At 35.0% G+C, this 21,458-nt stretch overlaps 1 protein-coding gene across 1 annotated transcript in view; it reads right to left on the bottom strand.

The window, feature by feature from the left end:
- Positions 1-21,458, bottom strand: part of LOC109054416 (smoothelin-like) — a 122,761-nt gene that overhangs the window by 66,166 nt on the left and 35,137 nt on the right. The window contains exons 6-10 of the mRNA XM_042757144.1: positions 20,114-20,183; positions 13,707-14,128; positions 12,626-12,680; positions 10,780-11,265; positions 4,550-4,623 (exon numbers count right to left, since the gene is read on the bottom strand). Coding sequence (XP_042613078.1) covers positions 4,550-4,623; positions 10,780-11,265; positions 12,626-12,680; positions 13,707-14,128; positions 20,114-20,183 — 1,107 coding nt within the window. The remainder of the gene's footprint in view (positions 1-4,549; positions 4,624-10,779; positions 11,266-12,625; positions 12,681-13,706; positions 14,129-20,113; positions 20,184-21,458) is intronic.

A 21,458-nucleotide genomic window follows, 5' to 3' on the forward strand; every position in this document is an offset into this window, starting at 1 on the left:
CTGTTGAAAAGTGTCAAAAAATATTCTACCATATTACAGAAAAACCCTCTACAAGCAATTGATTGAAAGCGCTACTGTCCTGCTCCACATTTCAGATGTTTTGCCTTGATTTAATGTAGCGCAGCAGGTTTATTTCTAAAGAGTGCTTTAGCTGTCATCAGGAAACTCTGAGTGGCCAAAACCACCTCTGAACCTCTTGACCCATATGACAGATCATTCAATAGCATGACTGCGTCAGCTTATATTTGAGGCTCGGACAGCTATTCCAATCAGTCCAATCTTACTCGAGCAACAATGCCTGACCCTTAGACTTACTGACAGCCATGCAGCTAAAAATATCTTTGCATAGTTTAAAACAGAGCATCTAAATATAACACCGCAAGCTGAAAAAGAGTTGCCAGAAAACAAACCCTAAAACAAAAAAAAAGGTAGGTAAGTACAGCCGGAAGGAACAAAAAAAGCAGTACTTTGCTGGGAAAAGGCGCTGATTTATGTCTCTGCCGTACATAAAAAAAGGTGGAAAACATGGAAATAGTCATTTTTTTTACCCTATTGTTTGTTATATGTATTTGCTTCTGGTGTTTTGGTTATTTTACAGTTGTAGATAGTCCATAGTAAAACAAAAAATATTATACATCTCTTCATTGTGTTTGGGGCCCCCCATGGACGAGCGAGCATAAGCACATGCCTAGGAAGCCCGTTTCCATTACTGTGTACTTTAACTGTATAGAGATTTTCACGAAGGAAATTAACAAATATCCTGCAAAATTTTCTGACTTTGAAGCATAGTCTACTGCCACAAAACTCTGTGTGATCGCCTAAATATGAGCTACTGATAATGAAAACTGCTCAAACAGAGTTTTATCCAGGGCCTGTTCCAGAATTAAAAACTGAAGGTGTTACAGAAATTAATAAGTTTGCTCTAGCCTCAATGCACATACATTTTCATGTATATTTTTTGTTTTGTCTAAAGCACTTTCAAAGTGTGAATTCCACATGAATATGCAGATGTCATTCCCGAAACTTTGCAGCATGTACGTGGCCGAAACAAAAAAATACATACAAATCTAAATGGATAATATAGCCTAGAAAGCACATAAAGAGCAGTCCCTTTATAAAGGAAGTTTTGTTATACTGAGAGCATTTTAAGGAAAATGCAGCACAGGGTTCGGCGCCTATCCTGAATAGCACAGATTACTCTGGACACAAACAGAAAGCATTTAAATAGGTTGACTAGCACTGAAAATGGCATCAGTGAAGTTATTCCATTATACAAATACTAGGGTGACTCAAATACTAAATAAAAGAGGTTAAAGGTGCTGTATGTATTTTTTTTTTTTTTGAAAAAATAAAAAATAAAAATAATAATAATAATAATAATAATATTATAAACATGCTAAGATCATGAACTTGTTTCTCCGAAAAGCAATGCTACAGCCAGTTATTTCACTTTGAAATGTGTGTTCCGTGTCGGAACATCTGTTTTTGTTTTGGTCCGTGTGACTCCGCCTACTGCCTGTTTTACCCAATAGTATTTCAACACCTCGGGTTGCCAGTTGGCAGAAAACACAGTATATTTTGGGCATCTAAGCCAGCAAACGAACTGCGTTAATGATCGCAAATTCTACCCGACCTAAAAAGCCAAAGTGTATGTCTAAACATCTAAAAAGCTCTGACCAGAGGCATGTTAAAACGCAATAAATCAACTTACACTGTACGACTCGTCACCTTCTATTGTCAATTGTGCTCATTCTTGTTGCGTTCCTCAATCTGGCAACCCACGTGAGTGTCAGGTCTGAGGAGGAGGAGGTGGGAGAACTAACTGTCCAATATTTTGAATTCGGACTGCAGTACCCTTTTCAACCATTAGCTGTCAGTATTACATACTGCACCTTCAACCAATGCAATGTGACTTTAATAACTTTAAGAAGCTTTTTATTTGGTCATTAGACTCCCAAAGACAGGAGAGTGTTGAAATGTTTTAAAAGCATTTTAATTAAACCTAATCTCATTAAAGTAAAAAAAGCACCAAAATGTAGAATGTAGAACGTAGATTACTTCCCACACCACTCCTTGTGGTTTTCTCATCAAGTCTCTCTGAACCCTGCTTCTAATTACGGTCCCATCAGTGCTAAACAGTTTGACCTACATCGAGGACAATCTGAACCTCAAATCAGCATCCAGGAAATTACTTTAAAAGGAACAGAGAAGCAAAGGGCAGACAACATGCATTTAAGACCACACAAACCCATCCGTTACAATCAGCTGTTAACACCGCTAGAAATCCATCTGTCATTGTAGTAATCATTGTATTTGTAATAAAGCTAAACAAAATCACCAGCGGTTCATGTTTGCTAGCACACAACACAGCAATCACTATTTATTCCTCAAATCTTTTTACCTCTGTCCCAGATTGCTGTATACAAGTTTGCCTTCAAATCATGATTCCCGCTGTGTGTGTTCTGTCTCTTGAAGCTTTCTCTTTCTTCTCGGTCGCTCTCACACTGAGGTATTAATCCCTCATTTGTGTGAAATAGCCTTGTTAACCTGCTAAAGACGCGTCAGTCCTTATCCTTTAACGGGATTACCACACTGCCCCACATGAGTTACAGACGCGACGGGATTTAAGACACGTTTATTTATGTACCTGTTGTGATGTTTTGCTAAAGTGTAAATATTTGACCTCATTAACCAACATAGGAACAGATTTTCCTCTCTTGAAAATAAGTGTTTAATTGCATTGAATGCACACTTGTAGTTTTAAAATAAAAACGAAAACTTAAAAATGCTTAAAAACTGTACTTGCAGAAAATAATAATAATGAAATAAAAAGACACTTAAATGTACTTAGAGACACTTTCATGAACATTTCTGGTCATCACACTAAAATACAATTTTACAAAGTGCACTTAATTGAGTACACTTATTTTGAAGTGTTGACTAACATACTAAAGCACATGTAAAGATGTACTGGATTATAATTTTAACTGTAGAACGTTATTTAATATTACATTTAAAGTTAATATATTTTAAGGCATACTAAATCACAGCTTTGTCATTACAAATGTGTAATTACAAATATATTTAAATAATACAAAACATTCTTTCATACACACACACACACACACACACACACACACACACACACACAATTAAGTGTGGGACTATCAGAGTTACAACCAAAACTACAATGATATTAATCAAACGTTTTGGCAGTTCACAGCGGAGCGAGTTTAACTGGTTTGGTGTCTGAGATTTTTGACCATATTGACTGAAGACGTATTATATCAGACCATTTTAAGTCAACCGTTGTTGACCGAGGTGCTGTGTTTAGTTTACGCTCGTAAAAGCTGCTGTTTTTAGAGAGTGCGCTCTCATACAGTGTTGCCATGTCTGCTTTTTATAAGCTTGGTTTTTCTTAAAGACACTTATTTATGTGCAGTCATGTTGTTTTATGCTTATTTAAAGAACTCAGACCCGTATTAGGGCTTTTTTTGGTGAGCCAAGACTCTTGTTTTGGGTTTGTTTTTCTACGGAGATCTGGCAACACTGCTCTCTCTGGACACTAATGTATGAGATCCTAGAGACCACAGTGCTGATGGGAGAAAATACGGCAGAGAAGAGAGATGTGTGAATGAGAGAAGACACGTACAATACCGTTCAACAGTTTTGGGATTTTTCCATCATAGAAATGAATACTTTTATTTTGCAAGGGTGCATTAAATCGATCAAAAGTGACAGTAAAGACTTTTATAATGTTACAAAAGAATTCTATTTCAAATAAACGCTGTTCTTTTTGAAGAATCTTGAAAACAAATTGTATCACAGTTTCCACAAAAATACGAAACTTTTCAAAATTGATAATAAATTAGTAATATAAAAAATGTTTCTTTGTAAGAAATGATTTCTGAAGATCATGTGACACTGAAGACTGGAGTAATGATGCTGAAAATACAGCTTTGATCACAGAAATAAATTACATTTTAACAGACATTCACACAGAAAACATTTATTTTAAATTGTAGTAATATTTTACAATTTTACTGCTTTTAACTGTATTTTTGATAAAAATACAGCCTTGGTAAGCATAAAAGATTTATTTCAAAAACATTGAAAAAAAAATCTTGTCGATCCCAATCTTTTGAATGATAGTGTAGTTGTCACTACATTAATTATCACGGGTCACTGTAGGGTTTCTTTCCCATGAACAAAAGAAAATAACATCTTTGGTCCAAGAGGCACTTCCTTTCTGAAGCTTCTGTGAATTGTTTGCACTTGTCAGATGATTCAGTAGTGAGTGACGAGACCTTTGAAAGTGTCAAAGTTCACGCTGAGACAGTAGTGTCTCGCTAACACAGCGCTGTTACTCATCTAACGTGCGAAGAAGTCATTTATGTGAAGGCCTTAAAGGCACAGCATCAAAACAAGTATCAGTTTAATGATAAGGGTCAAAGAGATGATGAAAACCTAAATGACTACGGTTTACGCTACAAAACATTGACTGATATATCTCTGTTTTGTGTTAAAACAGTCTGCTTCTGTTAAATACCTTAACTGAGGATCCAGATGAGAGACCTGAGCTGGTCACTTTGAACGGTGTTGCTCTTAAACCAAGCGTCAGCTCTGAGAAACACAGGAAAAACACAAATGAGAGACAGTTAAGACAAATACAAGATTTAGATGAGACTGAGCTTCTAAAGAACGTCTAATGACGGCGTATGTTTGAAGACATCATGCCACCCCAGAAATATTTAAACAGCACTGTTTAGACGTTATATCGAGCTCCAGTCCAGAGCTGCTCAGCGCCTCTGGATACGTTCAGCATGGAAAACAAACACACCGCTTGCTGCATCAGCACATATTGTCCAGGCTTATTATAACTAAAACCATTAAAAATGTGTTACTTGAAATAAAATAAATGTAATAATAAATAAACTAAAAAAAAAAAAAAAAAAAAAAAAAAAACATTCTGTGTTTGCTTCAAATGCATTTTCTGTACAAGGTGCAGTTTCTGCTGGAAAATGTGGATGTGCTGATATTAAAACAACAACAACAAAAAAAAACTTTGTTTATATGAAGAGATCAGTTTTAAAATGTTTTTTATTATTATTATTGACAAGATATTTAAATTTCACAAAGAAATCTGCAACATTTTGTCTGGGAAATAATAAAAGGACACTTTGATTTATAATTTGTCTTTAATTTTTTATTTTTTTAAAATATAGTGAGAAAATTGTATCGTGAATTATATTGCAGCGTGAGTTGAATTAATCATTAAATCCCTTTTCAGTTGTTACAAACAATTTATTTTAATTGAAGAATACCATTTAAAGTTGTTGTTTTTTTTATAAGAAAATAATACTTTTATTCAGCAAAGATGCATTAAGTTGATCAAAAATGACAGTAAGACATTTATAATGGGACAAAAGATTTAGATTTCAAATGTTGTTCTTTTCAACTTTCTATGCATTAAATAATGCTGAAAAGTTTCTACAAAAAATATGAACTGTTTTCAACATTGATGATAACCAGAAATGTTTCTTGAGCAGCAAATATTAGAATGATTTCTGAAGATCATGTGACACTGAAGACTGGAGTAAATTCAGCTTTACATGATAGGAATAAATTACATTTTAACAGATATTCGCATAGAAAACATCGGTTTTAAACCATAAAAATATTTCACAATATTACTGTTTTTACTGTATTTTTGTATCAAATAAATATAGCTTTGGCGAGCAAAAGAGACTTTCTTTTTTTTTTAAACTTATCTAAATCTAAACAACCCAGACTTTCAAATGTACTAGCGTACAAAAAGTCTATGTTTTCCAATCAAATGACTTCAAGCATGTTGTTTCTCCATCAGAACTTGACACTATTCATTGAAAACGTCATGTTTTATCCCAAGAGATCTGGTTTGTTTAAAGACATTAAAACGTCAATAAATTCCCAAATAAAAACCTCTTTGGCCAAGAACACGCTGCTGACGAAATCAAAGAGCGAATGTGGCTCTGAAACAAAGCAGCTTGCTCTGTTTACAGTCTCTTCCATCAGTTCGCGAGCGGTTACACGATAGACCAGGGTCCTTATGTGGTTCAGTGAGACGGTAAACACACTTTTACTGCAGCTCTATAGCATTAAATATCCTGAGGCTTTCAAGTTCGGTTCCACTGCCTGCGAGACCTTTCAGAGGCAAGGATGAGCAAAGCACTTCCAAAAAAGGAAGATCTGACAGAGCTGTGGCACGATAACAAATACGGTCTGCTGATGATACAGAGAAGAGACAGACAGAGAGTGATATGATAAAAGGAGGAGAACAGTGATTGTGTTTATGCATCAGCCGGGTGAAAGAGGGTGAACTGGCATGTGAATTATGATTATATGACAGGGGTCCTTAGACACACATGCCAGTTAACCAAAATACTATGGTTATATTATTTTATGAGCTAATGTTGATGGAAATTCAACTTAAAATGGTCTACATATAAAAAAAGTAACACTTTACTTGATGCCTTTACATACAATGCAAAGTATTTTTAATGCATGAATTATACAATTATCATACTTACCTCTTTAGAAAGTATAAGTCATTACACACATGACAATTTCAGATGCAACATCGGCATATATAATGCATTTTAACTTTAGTCAGTAAACTGTACAAAATATAACATACAATGGCATTACATTATGAATATCTAAAGCATTATACATTAGGGTTCAAGTAAAGTGTTGCAAAATGTATATTTTGGATAATTCAGTGAATTAAATAAATGCACTTCATCTCATTCGATTATTCCACCATTATTTCAGAACCTGGGGGAAGCAAAACAAAACATGATGGAAAGTCTGATAACAGCTTTTATTTAAGCAACAGAAGTGAAATAATTTTGCTTGAATGACCCACTATCAGTGCATAAAAAGATTCGCTTCAGTCCAAGTGAAAATGAAGACAAAAGTGCAATTCATAAATTGGGAAATGGATACAAAACATCCAAATGTTTGGAAGCACTGCTGTTTTAATTGACAAGAAGCGGATGCTAGAATAAACCATTCTAGACAGTACTTAAAAAAGGTAAAATATCAAAATTCACTATTAACTAAGAGTTTTCCCTCAATTAACTCCTAATTTGCTGCTTATTAATAGTCAGTAAGGTAGTTGTTAAGTTTAGTTATCTGGTAGGATTAAGTGATTTAAAATATGCTCATGCAGAATATTAATTTGTGCTTTATAAGTACTAATAAACGGCCAATATCCTAGTAATATGCATGTTAATAGTGAATAGTATTCCCTAATCTAAAGTATTACCGTCTAGTCTTTACACAAATTTAGCATAAAGCTTCAGAAGACTTTCAGTAAAGCGCACACACTATGATTTTAATTTGATTTTTGCTAATCATCATTCATTTTCACTGAATGGAAAGAGCAGTCTGAACATTTTGTTAAGCATCTTGTGTTCCACGGAAAAAAGAAACACAATATGGGTTTCAAGGGACATAAGGGTGCAAACTGTCTAAGATGAGAATATTTTTGTTTTTGGATAAACAACCATGATTTCACATTCAGAAGAACCATCCAGAAGCACAGGGTGAAATCCACTCCCTCTTAAAGGAACCACAACAGTTTCCAGAGAAGAGATTCTTTTAAAGGTTATATGCAAAACCATTAAATAGGCATACTCTACTTGAATCATGGAGAAGGAATGAATGGAAATATTTCATTTTAAGGTGAATTTTCCAACATGGCTGCCAAACAGAGAATATGCACAGCTTGTACTCCAGTTTGTTCCTTCAGCGCACTCGGCCTTCCCAATAAAACATCTGTGAAATGCACAGGTATCTGGATCGGCTTGACTAATTAAATTTCCACCTTTCCAGCTTTCTAGGCCTGTGACCTCACCACCACAGGCAAAAAAAAAAAAAAAAAAAAAAAAAAACCTTATTTCTAAAGAATACTTTTAGAATCATTACTTGAAACTCGAGCTGCCACAAACATTATTTTGGTGATCGAGTAATCGGTAGATCAATCTCACAATTAATCGAGTAATCTGATTTTTTTTGTGTTAATAAAAACACAGCTAAGTGAAATTTGAAATGACTTAAATATATAACAGCAATGAGGCAATAATAATTGGTTCAAATAAAAAAATATCAAAAGCAAGTAGTTAATAAAATATCAAAAGCAAGTAGTCATATAGTTTTATTAAACAAAACATTTAAATTCATAATGTAATAAAACAATCATAACTTATGTAACATTATGTATAATATCAAATGCCTGCAGAGGCGCCAACGGCCTGACGATTATTTTTACACTTTACAGCACAATCTAATCCTTGATTAATATTGACTAAATAATATTTAATTCAAATGTCCACTTAATCTTTAATATTTGACCACTACTTTATGATAGAAATGCTACAGCCATTGTAATTTCATGAACAAGAACATGTGGACATCAAAACATGCAAACTCAGACCGAGGATTTAAACTCGCTCGCGATGAACAGTTAGCATATTTAGAAAGATGAGATGTTTTCTCCTGTGTTGGTGTTATAAATGATTCACCTTATAAATCTGCAAGAATGGTGCACATTGTTCCCAGATGAACGTTATAAGCAACTCAGATTGACAGCACATGCACAGATGAAGTTTGAGACGCTCCGATTGCGAATGTAAATGATAACTGTTTGTGCGGAGCAGCATTTACTGTGAACGGAGACGTAACCGACACGCATAGAAATAAAGCATATATTAAACCTGCAGCATATATATTGATTTAATTGAATCCCGGCATTCATGAATTAACAACAGCAGTATGATTTATTATGATTTGTAAATGATTTTAATATTTCGAGCAGCCTTAGAAAATTGTCTAATAATGCCTTCCGTTCTTGTGTGTAGAATGCACCACTTCCAGTATTTTGCCAGTTAATCGCCAAAGGCAAAACACAATCAAAAAATTGTGTACTCGAATTATGACAGCCCTACTTGAAACCAATCCGAAGTAACCATGATTTTTAATTTTCATACAAAATTCCAACTCAACACGAAACTAAAGAGCTACAGTAGTTCTCAACAGGACTATTATGATTCTCAGCAGGACAAAATTGCAAAAATGTGGAAATTTAGAGAAAAAGTACAATGTTGATTTCCTTTAACTAGAAACAAATACGTCATTTAATACAATACAAGATATTAAACATTAAGCAATAGGACTCAAAAACTTGCTCAAATTTACAGGACATACGACCTTCACTTGACCCTAATTCTCTGCTCAAAAAAATACAACATAAAGGTTTGTTTGGGTATTTTATACATTCTTTTGGATCTACTGACATCCAAAGCAGAGCAACAGATTTGTTTTAATAGGCCCAGCATCTGAAAATGTACTCTTTATAAGAGTGATTATAACTTTATACACTTTATTATTTTGTGCATTGCAAAATTTGCATATCAGTGTCAATCGTTTATGAGATTTTGTGAAGAGAAATAATAGTCCATGGTGATACTACATTCTTACATTTGTCAACTTGCATGGGAATCCTGGTAACACACAAACACACAAAATAATGGTGTGCTGTACAATATTTCAAAAGTTCAGTAGCTCTACAGATGAATATGTGCAAGCACCAAAATGTGAGTAAATACTACAATAAAACAATGAACGGTAATCTGAACCTTACTTGATTCAAATCAAAAGAGACCAATCACTAAATAACAGTTTAGTGACTGCTAAACAATTGGAAAATTAAAAAATTGGTGACACTTTCCTAGAATTAGGCCACCTAAATATGCATTTTAAGGAGGAAAAAAACATGATGGGTCTACATATTTTGTGAGAGATGCCATTTCATTGAGAAAATTACTTTAAAATTATGTTACAAGCAAGAAAATAACTTGTGCTGTTAGCTGCAAATGTACTGTGGGATACTACTACAATTCAAAAAGACTGATTTCAATGTGAAAATGTTAAAATGCAATTTATTGCTGTGATCAAAGCTGAATTTTCAGCATCATTACTCAGGGTCTCTGCAGGATTTTTAAGCTCAAAAGACTTTTTAAGACCTTTTTTGAGACCTGCACAAGTAAAATTAAAACCATATGAGCGGGGTAGGGCAATGTCTATGGTAACATTAAACTGTAAAAAGCATGATTTACAGTTCAGATAAAGGTTTTCACAAAAACAAAGTTTGATAAAATTATAAACTTCACATTTCAGGCTTTAAACCATTTTTAGAAAATGGATGCGTCATAAGTAGCAATTATATTAAATTTAAACATTCATTATCAGTCAATCATTATATTAATTAAATAGCATATAAATATAGTTTACTGTCTTAATTGTTTAGATTTTTAGAATGAATTTTCTTGTCAATCCACCTGTTCTCATTTACAGCTCTGCGTGTTTGCAGCATTAAAACATGGGTGGATTGTCACAGGATTCTTTGATGAATAGGGAGTGCAAAAGAGCATCAATGATTTAAAACAGAAATATCTGGTAACATAATAAATGTCTTCACCGTCACTTTTGACCAATTTACTGCATGCTTGCTGAATAAACAGTAGAATATATTTTTAAATTATATGTACATTTACATATTTATGCATTTGGTAGAGGCCTCTTTCCAAAGCAATATACTGTACATTGCATTCAATGTAACTAACATTATAAATTTAAATCATGCAAATCTATCAAGTCTTCCACTATTGTTTTGGAAAGCATAATTGGGTACATAATTCATGTTTGTTTTATGAATCAGTGGATTCATTTGCTTACCTCTTCTCTGTGGAGCAGTAGATGTGATGGTTCGAGGGCTCATGTTTATGGCTGCAGAGGGCGATGACAGTAAAGATCGTGAAGCTGGGTTTCGTCCATCTTTGATCTCAATGCTGAGGAAGGTCTTCATGTTGGACTCGTGGGTGTCGTGGGTCCCTGAAGATGCAGGAGTCTTCACTTCTTCTGAACCGCTACCCGCACGCCTGACATTTTCAGTGCAGTTATGTGAGCCGCCCACTGCGGAGTGTGATTGGCTGGAGAAAAGCCTGGGCTGGGCCAACATGTTCTCAGTGACATTCCTCTCTTTCTTTGGGATGGAGGAAGAACAGGACGAGGACCTCTCTGCAGACACTGTGTTTGTGGAATGAGACGAACTGCGGCTGGTTTTAGGTGCGTTCGTAACAGGTTCGGTGAACTTGCGCATCCTGTCACGAACAGAGTTCACGCGAATGACGGGCCCAGAGAATGAAGCTTTGTTTTTAAAATCTGAAAAGAATTGTTTTTATTATTATTCATTTAAATCAAATCTGGAAAAAAACAAAAAAAAACAATAAATAAACACATTAGGTTATACTTTAGATTCGGGGACCTGTTCTCACTATTAACTCAGACTTTTGCCTCAGCAAACTCCTAGTTTGCTGCTTAATAATAGTTACTAAGGTAGTTGTTAAGTTTAGGTATGGGGTGAATTAAGAGATCTAGAATATGGTCATGCAGAATAAGACATTAAATGTGCTTTATAAGTACTAATAAACAGCCAATTTGCTAGTAATATGCATGCTAAGAAGGATCTAGTTAATAGTAAGAACTGGTCCCTAAAATAAAGTGCACGTTAAAAATGATAATAAAAATTAAGCATGTCTTTACAGTATAAGCTATCACATAATTGTGGACAGCACAGCTCAGATCATGTCGTCTCGGAAGAATTTGATGAAAAATGCTAATTATTAAATCTCAGACATTTCATTGTAGACTCTGGTGTCTTAGCACATCTCAATCCTTCTGAACCTCTAGAGGAGACCTATGTGAGAGTACCAGAGCTTTCTTCAAGGTTAAAGCAGGAAAGCAAGAGATTTAAAGGGACAGTTCACCCAAAAACAAACATTCTGTCATCATTTACTCACCCATAAACCCATTCATCTCCAAAACACAAATCAAATTTTCTTTAATGATTTCACTGAAATCCATTCCACCAAAACTTGACGCTTCATAAGTTCATAAAGACATCGTAAAAGAAACCAATACGATTCTTCTGAAGTGACTCTAATATGATGAACAGATTTAATTTATATATTTATTCACATATAAACATTATATCAAATATGGTCAACTTGCTTGACGTTCAAGACAGAATATTCAACTATCCCTTTAATCAAAGTCTCCACTTGCTCTCCATCTAATTTCATTGTGTCTAGAATAAACAATTGTGATTGTAAGGTTATTAATTCCATCTCATTTGGGATTTTTCAGTCCTAGGGCTCACGCAGGATGTTTTGGTTTCTGCAGAAGGGGGAGGAGACAGGAAAGACTGATTAAAACATTACACCGGCCCGGGCCTCTACGCTTGTGAATGTGGTAATGGCCCTATTAGGTCATAAGGAAGAGTGAGGATCTTGGGAAATGGCCTGCTGACTGCGAGAGGATGACATCTCCATACTTTAAACAAAAGCAGGAGGATATCAGCTTGGCCATACTTCCTGCTGGGCATCTATATTGCCAGGTATGCAACAAGTCAGATTCGAATGGAGGAAATATAATTTAAAATAATACTAATTATTAAGCATTTCGAAGGCTAAATCTTTTATTAATCGACATGTATTTTGATGTGATATGCAGAACTGCTCACCTGTCTCTTTGCCATTAGTAAGAGAAGTCAGGAGAGCGTCTCCACCTGATGTGATCTAAGAAAAATAAAATAAAATCATTCAAAATCAACTTCTCACAGCATGACATACAACAGTTTACAGCAGCAGCAATGTCTGTTTACAGCAGTAAACATTTTAAAGAGATGCTTTATCAAGTTTTATCAAGAGTTTTTTTTAGTAGAGGTACACCATTTTTTTAATGAAATTAATACTTCTATTCAGCAAGGATGCATCAAATTGATCAAAAGTAAGAGTAAAGATGTTTATAATGTAAAATATATTTTTTAAAAAGTAGTACAGTTTCCACTAAAATATTAAGCAGCACAACTTGTTAAAAATGTTAAATAATCCTGGAAAAAAAAAAAAAATAAAAAATAAAAAAAAAAAATCAGGGTTTCTACAAAATATGAACCCTTTTCATGTGACACTGAAGACTGGAGTAATGATGCTGAAAATTTAGCTTTGATCACAAGAATAAATTACATTTTAAAATATATTAAAATAGAAAAACAGTTCTTTAGAAATGTAATAACATTTCACAATATTACTGTTTTTTCTGTATTTTAATCAAATAAATACAGCCTTGGTGAGCAGAAGAGACTTCTTTTAAAAACTTGACAGCCCCAAACTTGTGAATCGTAGTGTATTTACATTAAATTGTAGGATTTGTTAAAGTATGTTGTTGTTCAGAGTGGTTTAAGCATGTTACTATACAGAATCTAAATTCTGGTCTCAATAAACGGCTCATGTCAATGTAAGCCTGTGGGATTTTTTTTTTTTTTTTTGCCTATTTTACTTTGAATTGTGAAAGCACAGACTCTTCAACAAGCCACAGGATCTGAGGGATTGTGTCTGTTTCCCATGAATGAAAAAAACCCCACTACCCCTAAACATGAGCAAGGTTAATAGTGATTCTCTCTTAATCACATCTGAACATTGTTATGTCACGGAGGATGGATTCACAGAGATAGAACAGGACAGTCTCAAACAGAGACAAATAGTACCTCCTGGTGGAACAAACAGAGCAAGTGTTCCCATGAGACACCTTTCACTTCTCCTCACCTTCTGTCCGGAGACGTCTTCAGCTCTTTTCCTCGTCTCATTCAGTGTGCATGCTTGTGTACCTGCGGTCGTCTCCAGGCCATTGTCAAGTCTCTTCAGGTCTCGATCCGTCTGCAGAGCCTCTGAACTCACACCTGCCCTCACTTCCTCTGCAGCCGGTCCTGACGGTGAGCTCCGGTCCATCAGATGAGGTTCAGCAGTGGACAGGGATTCGTGGCTACGGTCCGAGGCGCTGGAGTTCAGCCTCTTTCTCTGATAAGAGCTGCTGTCAGTCGATTCTCCGGAGTCTGAACGCTCTCGGTACGAAGGAATGACTTCTGAGGAGGGCGAGCCATGATGGCTTTGGATCCGCTGGGTCAGAGGACAAGAGACTTTCTCTCTGACCAAAGGATCTAGTACTAAAACCATGTCAGGGCTCGGGGCTACAAGAGACAAACACATATCTGTAAGTGCATTGGAACAAGATCTTCGAGGTTAGAATCACAGTGTTTGCACAAATCTCATTTAAAATAACCAACCAAAATGAAAGAAAAAAAACAAAACACCACACCATTCCTTCAGTCCACTTCAGCTATGATCTCAGATTCAGCACACTTTCCATTCATACTACTGATTTTAAAACTTAGACTACTGAAAGTTAACCTGGAGAGGATTGCATTCACAATGTACACTACTGTTTGTGTCAGTAAGACTTCTTAAGCAATGATGCATTGAATTGATCAAAAGTGACATTTATAATGTCCAAAGATTTCTGTTTCAAATAAGTGCTGTTCTTTTGAACTTTATAATCATGTTTATAATCAATGTATTAAGGTTTTCACAAAATATGAAGCAGCACACCTGTTTTCTGTGTTTCTTGAGCAGCAAATTAGCATATTAGAAAGATTTCTGAAGGATCATGTGACACTGAAGACACTTACAGTTTAACAGATATTTAAACAGAAAACAGGTATTTTAAATTGTAATAATATTTCACAATATTACTGTTTTTACTGTATTTTTGATCAAATAAATGACTCCTTGGTGAGCAGAAAAACATAAACAATCTTACCAACCAATGCTTTCATTATTTAATACAAGTATGCTCCTTCAGACACAGTGTATACTGATCTAGTTAGCATTTAATAAAATATGGGACAATCAGGAATTGCATTGCATTGCAGCTTAGCTCAAACTTCACCGCATACCGCTTAAACTTTTTAATGCGTACAGAATGGATGAATACAGCATACTGAATTTCTTTCAGGAGACTTTTAAGACCAGCATGCATGGTGAAATACTAGGTTAACTACATAAAAAAGCAAATGTATGCAGCTGGGCACAGACAAAACGAACAGAACTAAGCCAAAGGAATGTCTGATGGTTATTGTAATGAGCTGTGCATGCTGGGTGGAGATAGGACACTTCCTTTCACATTTCCTGTGTGCATGCACACTCAGAGCAAACGCTGTTCGGGAGGACAGAGAGATCCAGACACAGAATGCATGGAGGGCACAGGAAGTGACATTAGCATCCAACCATCAGCTGACTATCAGCAAAATACTTACAATTTTACAACTTTGCATGTACAAGCTCAAATTGGAAGATTCTTGTAGCTGAGATTTTTTCATTTTTTTTTTTCATTAAGCCTGTTAAAACTGTGCAGCTGTTATGGAAAGCTTCCAAATTCAAACCTGACGCTTGAGGCATTTTTTGTAGTGTGGCAAAAGCAAAGATTGCAACACAGGACGGAAAAATGCCCAGTTCACTGACAATACTTAAGAGATTCACATTCACACGTCGATCTCAGACTCTAGCCACAATGACAGAGAGCTAATGCTCTTTTAAAGGTAACAGCGTTTCTGAGCAGATCCCTGTAATTTGTAGTAAAAGCAGTCTTGCCGACATCCTGATACTTTTCACATCTGGTCAGGAAGTATCTTTCTGTTTCCACCATTCTCAGATCTCTGAAGGAGCAGAGAAGTCTGTGCTTTTGAGCTGCTTCGTCTAAGAGTATGCTGCATTCTTTTCATTGCTTTCAGAGTCAGGATATACTCCTTAAAAGGCCTTTTCAAGAATGTATCTTATATTAAAGAGTTAAGATAATTATAAGATCCATTTTTTAACGGCAAGATGCTGCTGAGAATGTCAGATGTTACATTTAATATTTTTAAATTAGAACGAGACAGTGATAGACTGCAAATTAACCAGTTAGAGATGTATATAGCATAGAAAAAACATTGTTATTATCAATCAGAAACTCCTTTAAATGTCTAGAAGTGTACCTAAAGGATGAGTCTAAGACCTGTCATTGTGAGGTCTTGAGGCTTTGGCTGGTCGAGTGCTTAATTTGATTACCATCTTGTCTGCTTTGTTTAGCACAAGTTCAGTAAAGTTCAGAGATCCAAACCCCAGACGCATTCTTCTCCTTCAGCACAAAGAAAGGCTCTCCACACTCTCAGACAAATGCTAGGCTATAAAATAGTGTGTCAAACCCAACAACAGTCCCTCAATCATATCTCTTTGGATAAACAGATTTGTTTTGCATCTTTTGTTGAAGAACAACTCGCCTAAAAATGAAATTTACTCTGCAGAAATGACACAAAAAGCACATATGACTGTTTATATTATTACATTAACTCTATATTAAGACTTTCATTCATATTTTCACATAATTTGAATATGACAGTGACAACTTTTTAATGACCTAGTACTTCATAATTTCAGCTCATCTCAATTAGGGCTTTGTCTCATAATTTTGTCTTTTATCTCATAATTATGTTTAGTGTGTCAATCTTGACTTTCTTTTTATGACTTGGTATAGAAACTGACTCATGACTCAATTTTGACTTGCCATTATGACTGTCATTTTTGAACCAGAGATAAAAAAAAAAATCATAATTATGAGATATGAAAGTGATACTTATGACAAAGACAACATTATGAGATACTAAGTCATAATAATGAGATAAGAAGTGAAAATTGAGATAAAAAGTGATAATTATGACAGTCAAAATTATGAGATACTAACACCGTATTTACATCAAAATACTACAGAACCCATTATAATCAGTGATGCGGTCTACACTGGATGCAGCGCGACGGACACAACAAATCCCCGACAATAAACTGTTGCCCCGTTCTTATTATGACGTACTGACACAAAGTTCAAATGATTTGCAGCAGTCACTTTGACGTGTCCAGTATAAACAGTACTGTCGCGTCCAGTGTAGATTCAGTGTAAGTCACAATTGACTTAAATATGAGAAAAGTCAAAATGACAACTAGGGCTGCAACTAACGATTATTTTGATAATCGATTAATCGGTCGATTATTTTTACGATTAATCGATGAATCGGTTTATGTACTTATATTTTAGTTTTGCCCATTTTTTTTCCCCAAGTAAATTATTAACAAAGGGTCTTTATCATTCAACATAGACGTTTTAGAGATTTTAACCATTTTGCATTGTCATATCCTCATCAAAAACATACCTGGAGTTGTGTTTTATTATGTGTTAGTTATCCTTTGTCGAACTCTTCTTCAATCAAAACACTGACCCATACATACTCTAGCAAATTTCACAAGGAGATTTCAAATAATGTTTTCACCATGACAGTCCTTAGGGCTCCTAAAGTAGTTTAACATCCCGAACAAAGCTTATTAAGGAATCTTTCAGAACATATTTTCACGAAGAATAAGAATAAAACAGAATAAAATTGCAGTAAATTGCATTTTATTATTTTTTTCCTGTAAACACACAGCTTATACCTGGGAAACAGCTTTATAGCTTATGCTGTGAAACTGTAAACAATCCTTCGAATAAAGTGCCACTGGCATGAAACCTGAATGGAACTCACATTTTAAAATAAAATTTAAAGTAAAATCCATCAGAAGGTTGTCCAGAAAAAAAATTGGACACACACAAAAAACCTGCTGTGTGAAAAAGAGCAGTGAATACTTAGAAAAAAGTGCATTTCAAATACATTTAAACATTAACCTCTCTCATTGAGTCATAATTAGGCTGCAAGACTGAATTATGAACTGGTAAACGACAAAGCTTTAAATGTTAATTGTTAAAAAGCAGTGTTATCAGCTTTTACGACTAAACATTTGCAAACAACATTGTACTGCAGAATCTGCACAAAATAAAAGTCTTTGCACACTGTGATTTTCATCGGATTTAAATATGTAGTGGTCCTTATAACAGTGCAAAATTCAAAAATGTAATAAAGCGATAAAATGTTAACAAAACCGCTTATGCCTGAACTGACAGGAATTCGACTACCTGTGGGAAATGAGGCAGAACACTATTCACTCATTATTTGAGAAAAACTTTGCATTGCAGTGCAAAAAGGTCAACATCATGTCCAAATGTTCAGGGCTTAGGCTTGCTCTCTTTTTAGAGGATATGTTTCCTGCCGCAGAAAACAGCCGCAGTTTACAGGTTACCTCTTCTTTTTTGAAGGCTCAAAGTAAAGTGCTCCCACACTTTGGATGACTTCGTCCTATTAGTTTTATCTTCCGCTTTTTTTCTTTTTCTTTCTCGAGCTTACTCCACTGCCGCCTGCCTCACCCATCACGCTGAATGCTGCAGAGTGCAGAGACGCTGTGCGGGAAGCACGTGACATAAAACGAGGCCAGCTATTGGCTAGTCGCTACTTCTCCTGCTGTACTGGCTGAGTAAAACCTCCGGTGGCTCATTACTGCCACACTTTGGTCACCGCAGATTTAAAATATGCACGAAATGAGCCGCTTACGGTAAATAAAAATTATTTAGCAACGAATCGATTACTAAATTAGTTGACAACTATTTTAATAATCGATTTTAATCGATTAAATCGATTAGTTGTTTCAGCTCTAATGACAACGTACAAAGAAAGATAAGTTATGACAGTACCTAATAATGTTGATTTTTTAATGTCATAATTATGCCTTAGTATCTCATCATTTTGACTTTGTCATAATTATCACTTTCATATCTCATAATTATAACTTACTATCTCATAATTTTTTCCTGTCCTAATTATGACTCAAATTGGACGTTTCATAATTTCGACTGTCATAATTAAGATGTTTTGTCTCAATTTTGACCATGTATCTCAAACATATCTCATCATTTTGACTGTCATAATAATGACTTTCATATCTCATCATTTTACTGTCCTAATTATGACTCTCAATTTCGACTTTTTATAATTTCGACTGTCATAAGACGTTTTATCTCATAATTTTGACCATTTATCTCATAAACATCATCGAATCATTTTGACGTTGTCATAAATCACTTTCATATCTCATATTTATTACTTAGTATCCCATCATTTTGACTTTGTCATAATTATCACTTTCATATCTCATAATTATAACTTACTATCTCATAATTTTTTCCTGTCCTAATGACTCTCAATTTTGACTTTTTATCATTTTGACTGTCATAATCAAGACGTTTTATCTCATAATTTTGACCATTTATCTCAAAAACATCATATCGGATCATTTTGACTGTCATAAATCACTTTCATATCTCATAATTATGACTTAGTATCTCATAATTTTACTGTCCTAACTATGACTATCTCAATTTCAACTTTTCATAATTTAGACTGTCATAAGACGTTTTATCTCATAATTTTGACCATTTATCTCATAAACATCTTTTGCGTTTTCAAAAATAAATAATATGCGTGATCTATTCCTTTGCCATTTTATTATTGAGATCATCCATTTTAACCCACTATGTTAAAATCAACGACAACCTAATGCCTTTGAATTACCATGGTATTACCACCTGACACCATCACTGTACCACAACAGTACTGTTTTCCTGGGAAATGAAAGACAAGAAATGCTTTTAGGATAAAGGAGCATAAAGATTCTAGAACAGAGTCTAAGTTCTATATCCGATTTCTTTAACTCAAAATCTATCCGAGTCTCTGACCCAAACTTCAAAATGCATGCATGACAAAAAGCATGTCCATCCCTCATTCTCAACAACAACTGTGTATAAATGCTCTTCCTCGTCCTGTTTCAGCCCCAAACTTCCTTTGTCTCCATCTGAATAACAAACAGTGGCTTTCCCAAAATGTCTCGTGTCTGCACTCATTAGGGCCGTCTTTGCTTGGCCCTGCTCTCACACTGGCCAAAATTACTGGGTTGAGCAGCTGAGTAAGGACCACTAACACCACAAATGTCAGGGTCACAGGAAAGGAGTTTTACTTCAACAGACTTTGTGTCTAAATATATGGTTTGACCTGCGGGGGGGATGAAAGTCTGTAGGACGGACATCAATGAGTTTCACATCTCTAGGGGTGCTGAACGCCTCCCTCACCCTCGTCTACCTTCATGTGGAAAGTTTCTAAACTTTTTTGGAAGATGAAACTCTTCTCTCAGATGACTTAGAGATAGTTTTGTGTGATTTGACTTGCCTTCTCTGTGGTTCTCAATTCTCTCTGATTGGCTAAAGAGTGCTTCTGCCTTGATGTTCTCTTGACCGTCCTGCAAAAAAAGAACAAATAAACTTACAATAAATACATTGCCTGGTTTACTTACCTAGTATTTTGGTCTTGTTTTCCATTACAAATATCTCAACATTCTTAAATCAAGAAGCAAAGTACTTGAGAAGAAAAATTATCTGCCAATGGGATAAGAAAAGTAAAGTAATCTTAATTCAAAGGGAAAACAAGCTTTTATTTTTACCCCACTGGCAGATTTTTCTTGTTTTAAGCAAGAACAACAACAACAAAAAAATCAATTTATCATTATATTAATATCTCAAGTAATTTTAAATTGTGAAGTTAATGTGTCTTGATTTAAGAATGTGTAGATATATATATATAATAGAAATCTAGACGAAGTTACAAAATCATACTGACTAGAGAGCAAGATAAATGTGGCTCAAAGTTCTGCTCCAGTTCAATAGAAATTAAACCATTAGAACCACTTATAGATTGAATTGGGACTCTACTAAGCACAACATCTGATTGGTTGGTTAACAAACAAAATATTCATCATCTTACATGATCAATCACTATGAAACTTGCAGGATGAGAATGTCTTTGAGAATTTGAAACTTTTACAGCATCCTTTCCTGTCTTTCTTAATTGAGAAAAATAAAGTCAGAATTGTGCGTTATAAGTTTGCAATGCTGAGAAAGAAGAGATGTTAACTCAAAACTATAGCCTGAGAATGCAAGAAAAAGACAGAATTGTCAGATTAAAAAAAGTTTTTGAGTTTGTATCCAAGTTGTAAAGGAGGCTGAACGGACTTAGACGTTAAGTGTTTGCTTAATGCTATGGACTTTAAGTCTTTTTGGCTTAATGGAGTTTGTCTAGCTGCTGTAAAAGGATTTAGAGTTATATGGACCAATAAACACCAAACGGTTGTTAATCAGCAGCCCAACACAAGCGGATATAATCGGGTATTACACAAGGTCACGTGATTGTGTTTCAGACCAGCTGAAGTCTTGGAAGCCAGACTGAGAGAACGATTTAAACCTAGCATGTAAATGACTCTTTTTCTCCCACAGCAAACCTGCAAGATTTTACTTGCAAACAACAGCAAAGCATTGATTTTCTCTCTGTAAAAGACAGATATAAAGCAAACAGACGCAGAAACTGCTCAGCAGCAGTCACATTCATATTTCCAGACTATAATTATAAGTCGGCTGCCAAAGAAACACATGAGAAATGGCTTTTTCTGAAGTTCAGACCAAGGTTGCCGTCAAAGAGACATTTCGCCCAAAAATAAAGATCCTGTGAACTGGAGCAGCCA

This window comes from Cyprinus carpio, chromosome A5 (assembly GCF_018340385.1).
Source record: "Cyprinus carpio isolate SPL01 chromosome A5, ASM1834038v1, whole genome shotgun sequence".
In the NCBI taxonomy this organism is placed as follows: domain Eukaryota; kingdom Metazoa; phylum Chordata; class Actinopteri; order Cypriniformes; family Cyprinidae; genus Cyprinus; species Cyprinus carpio.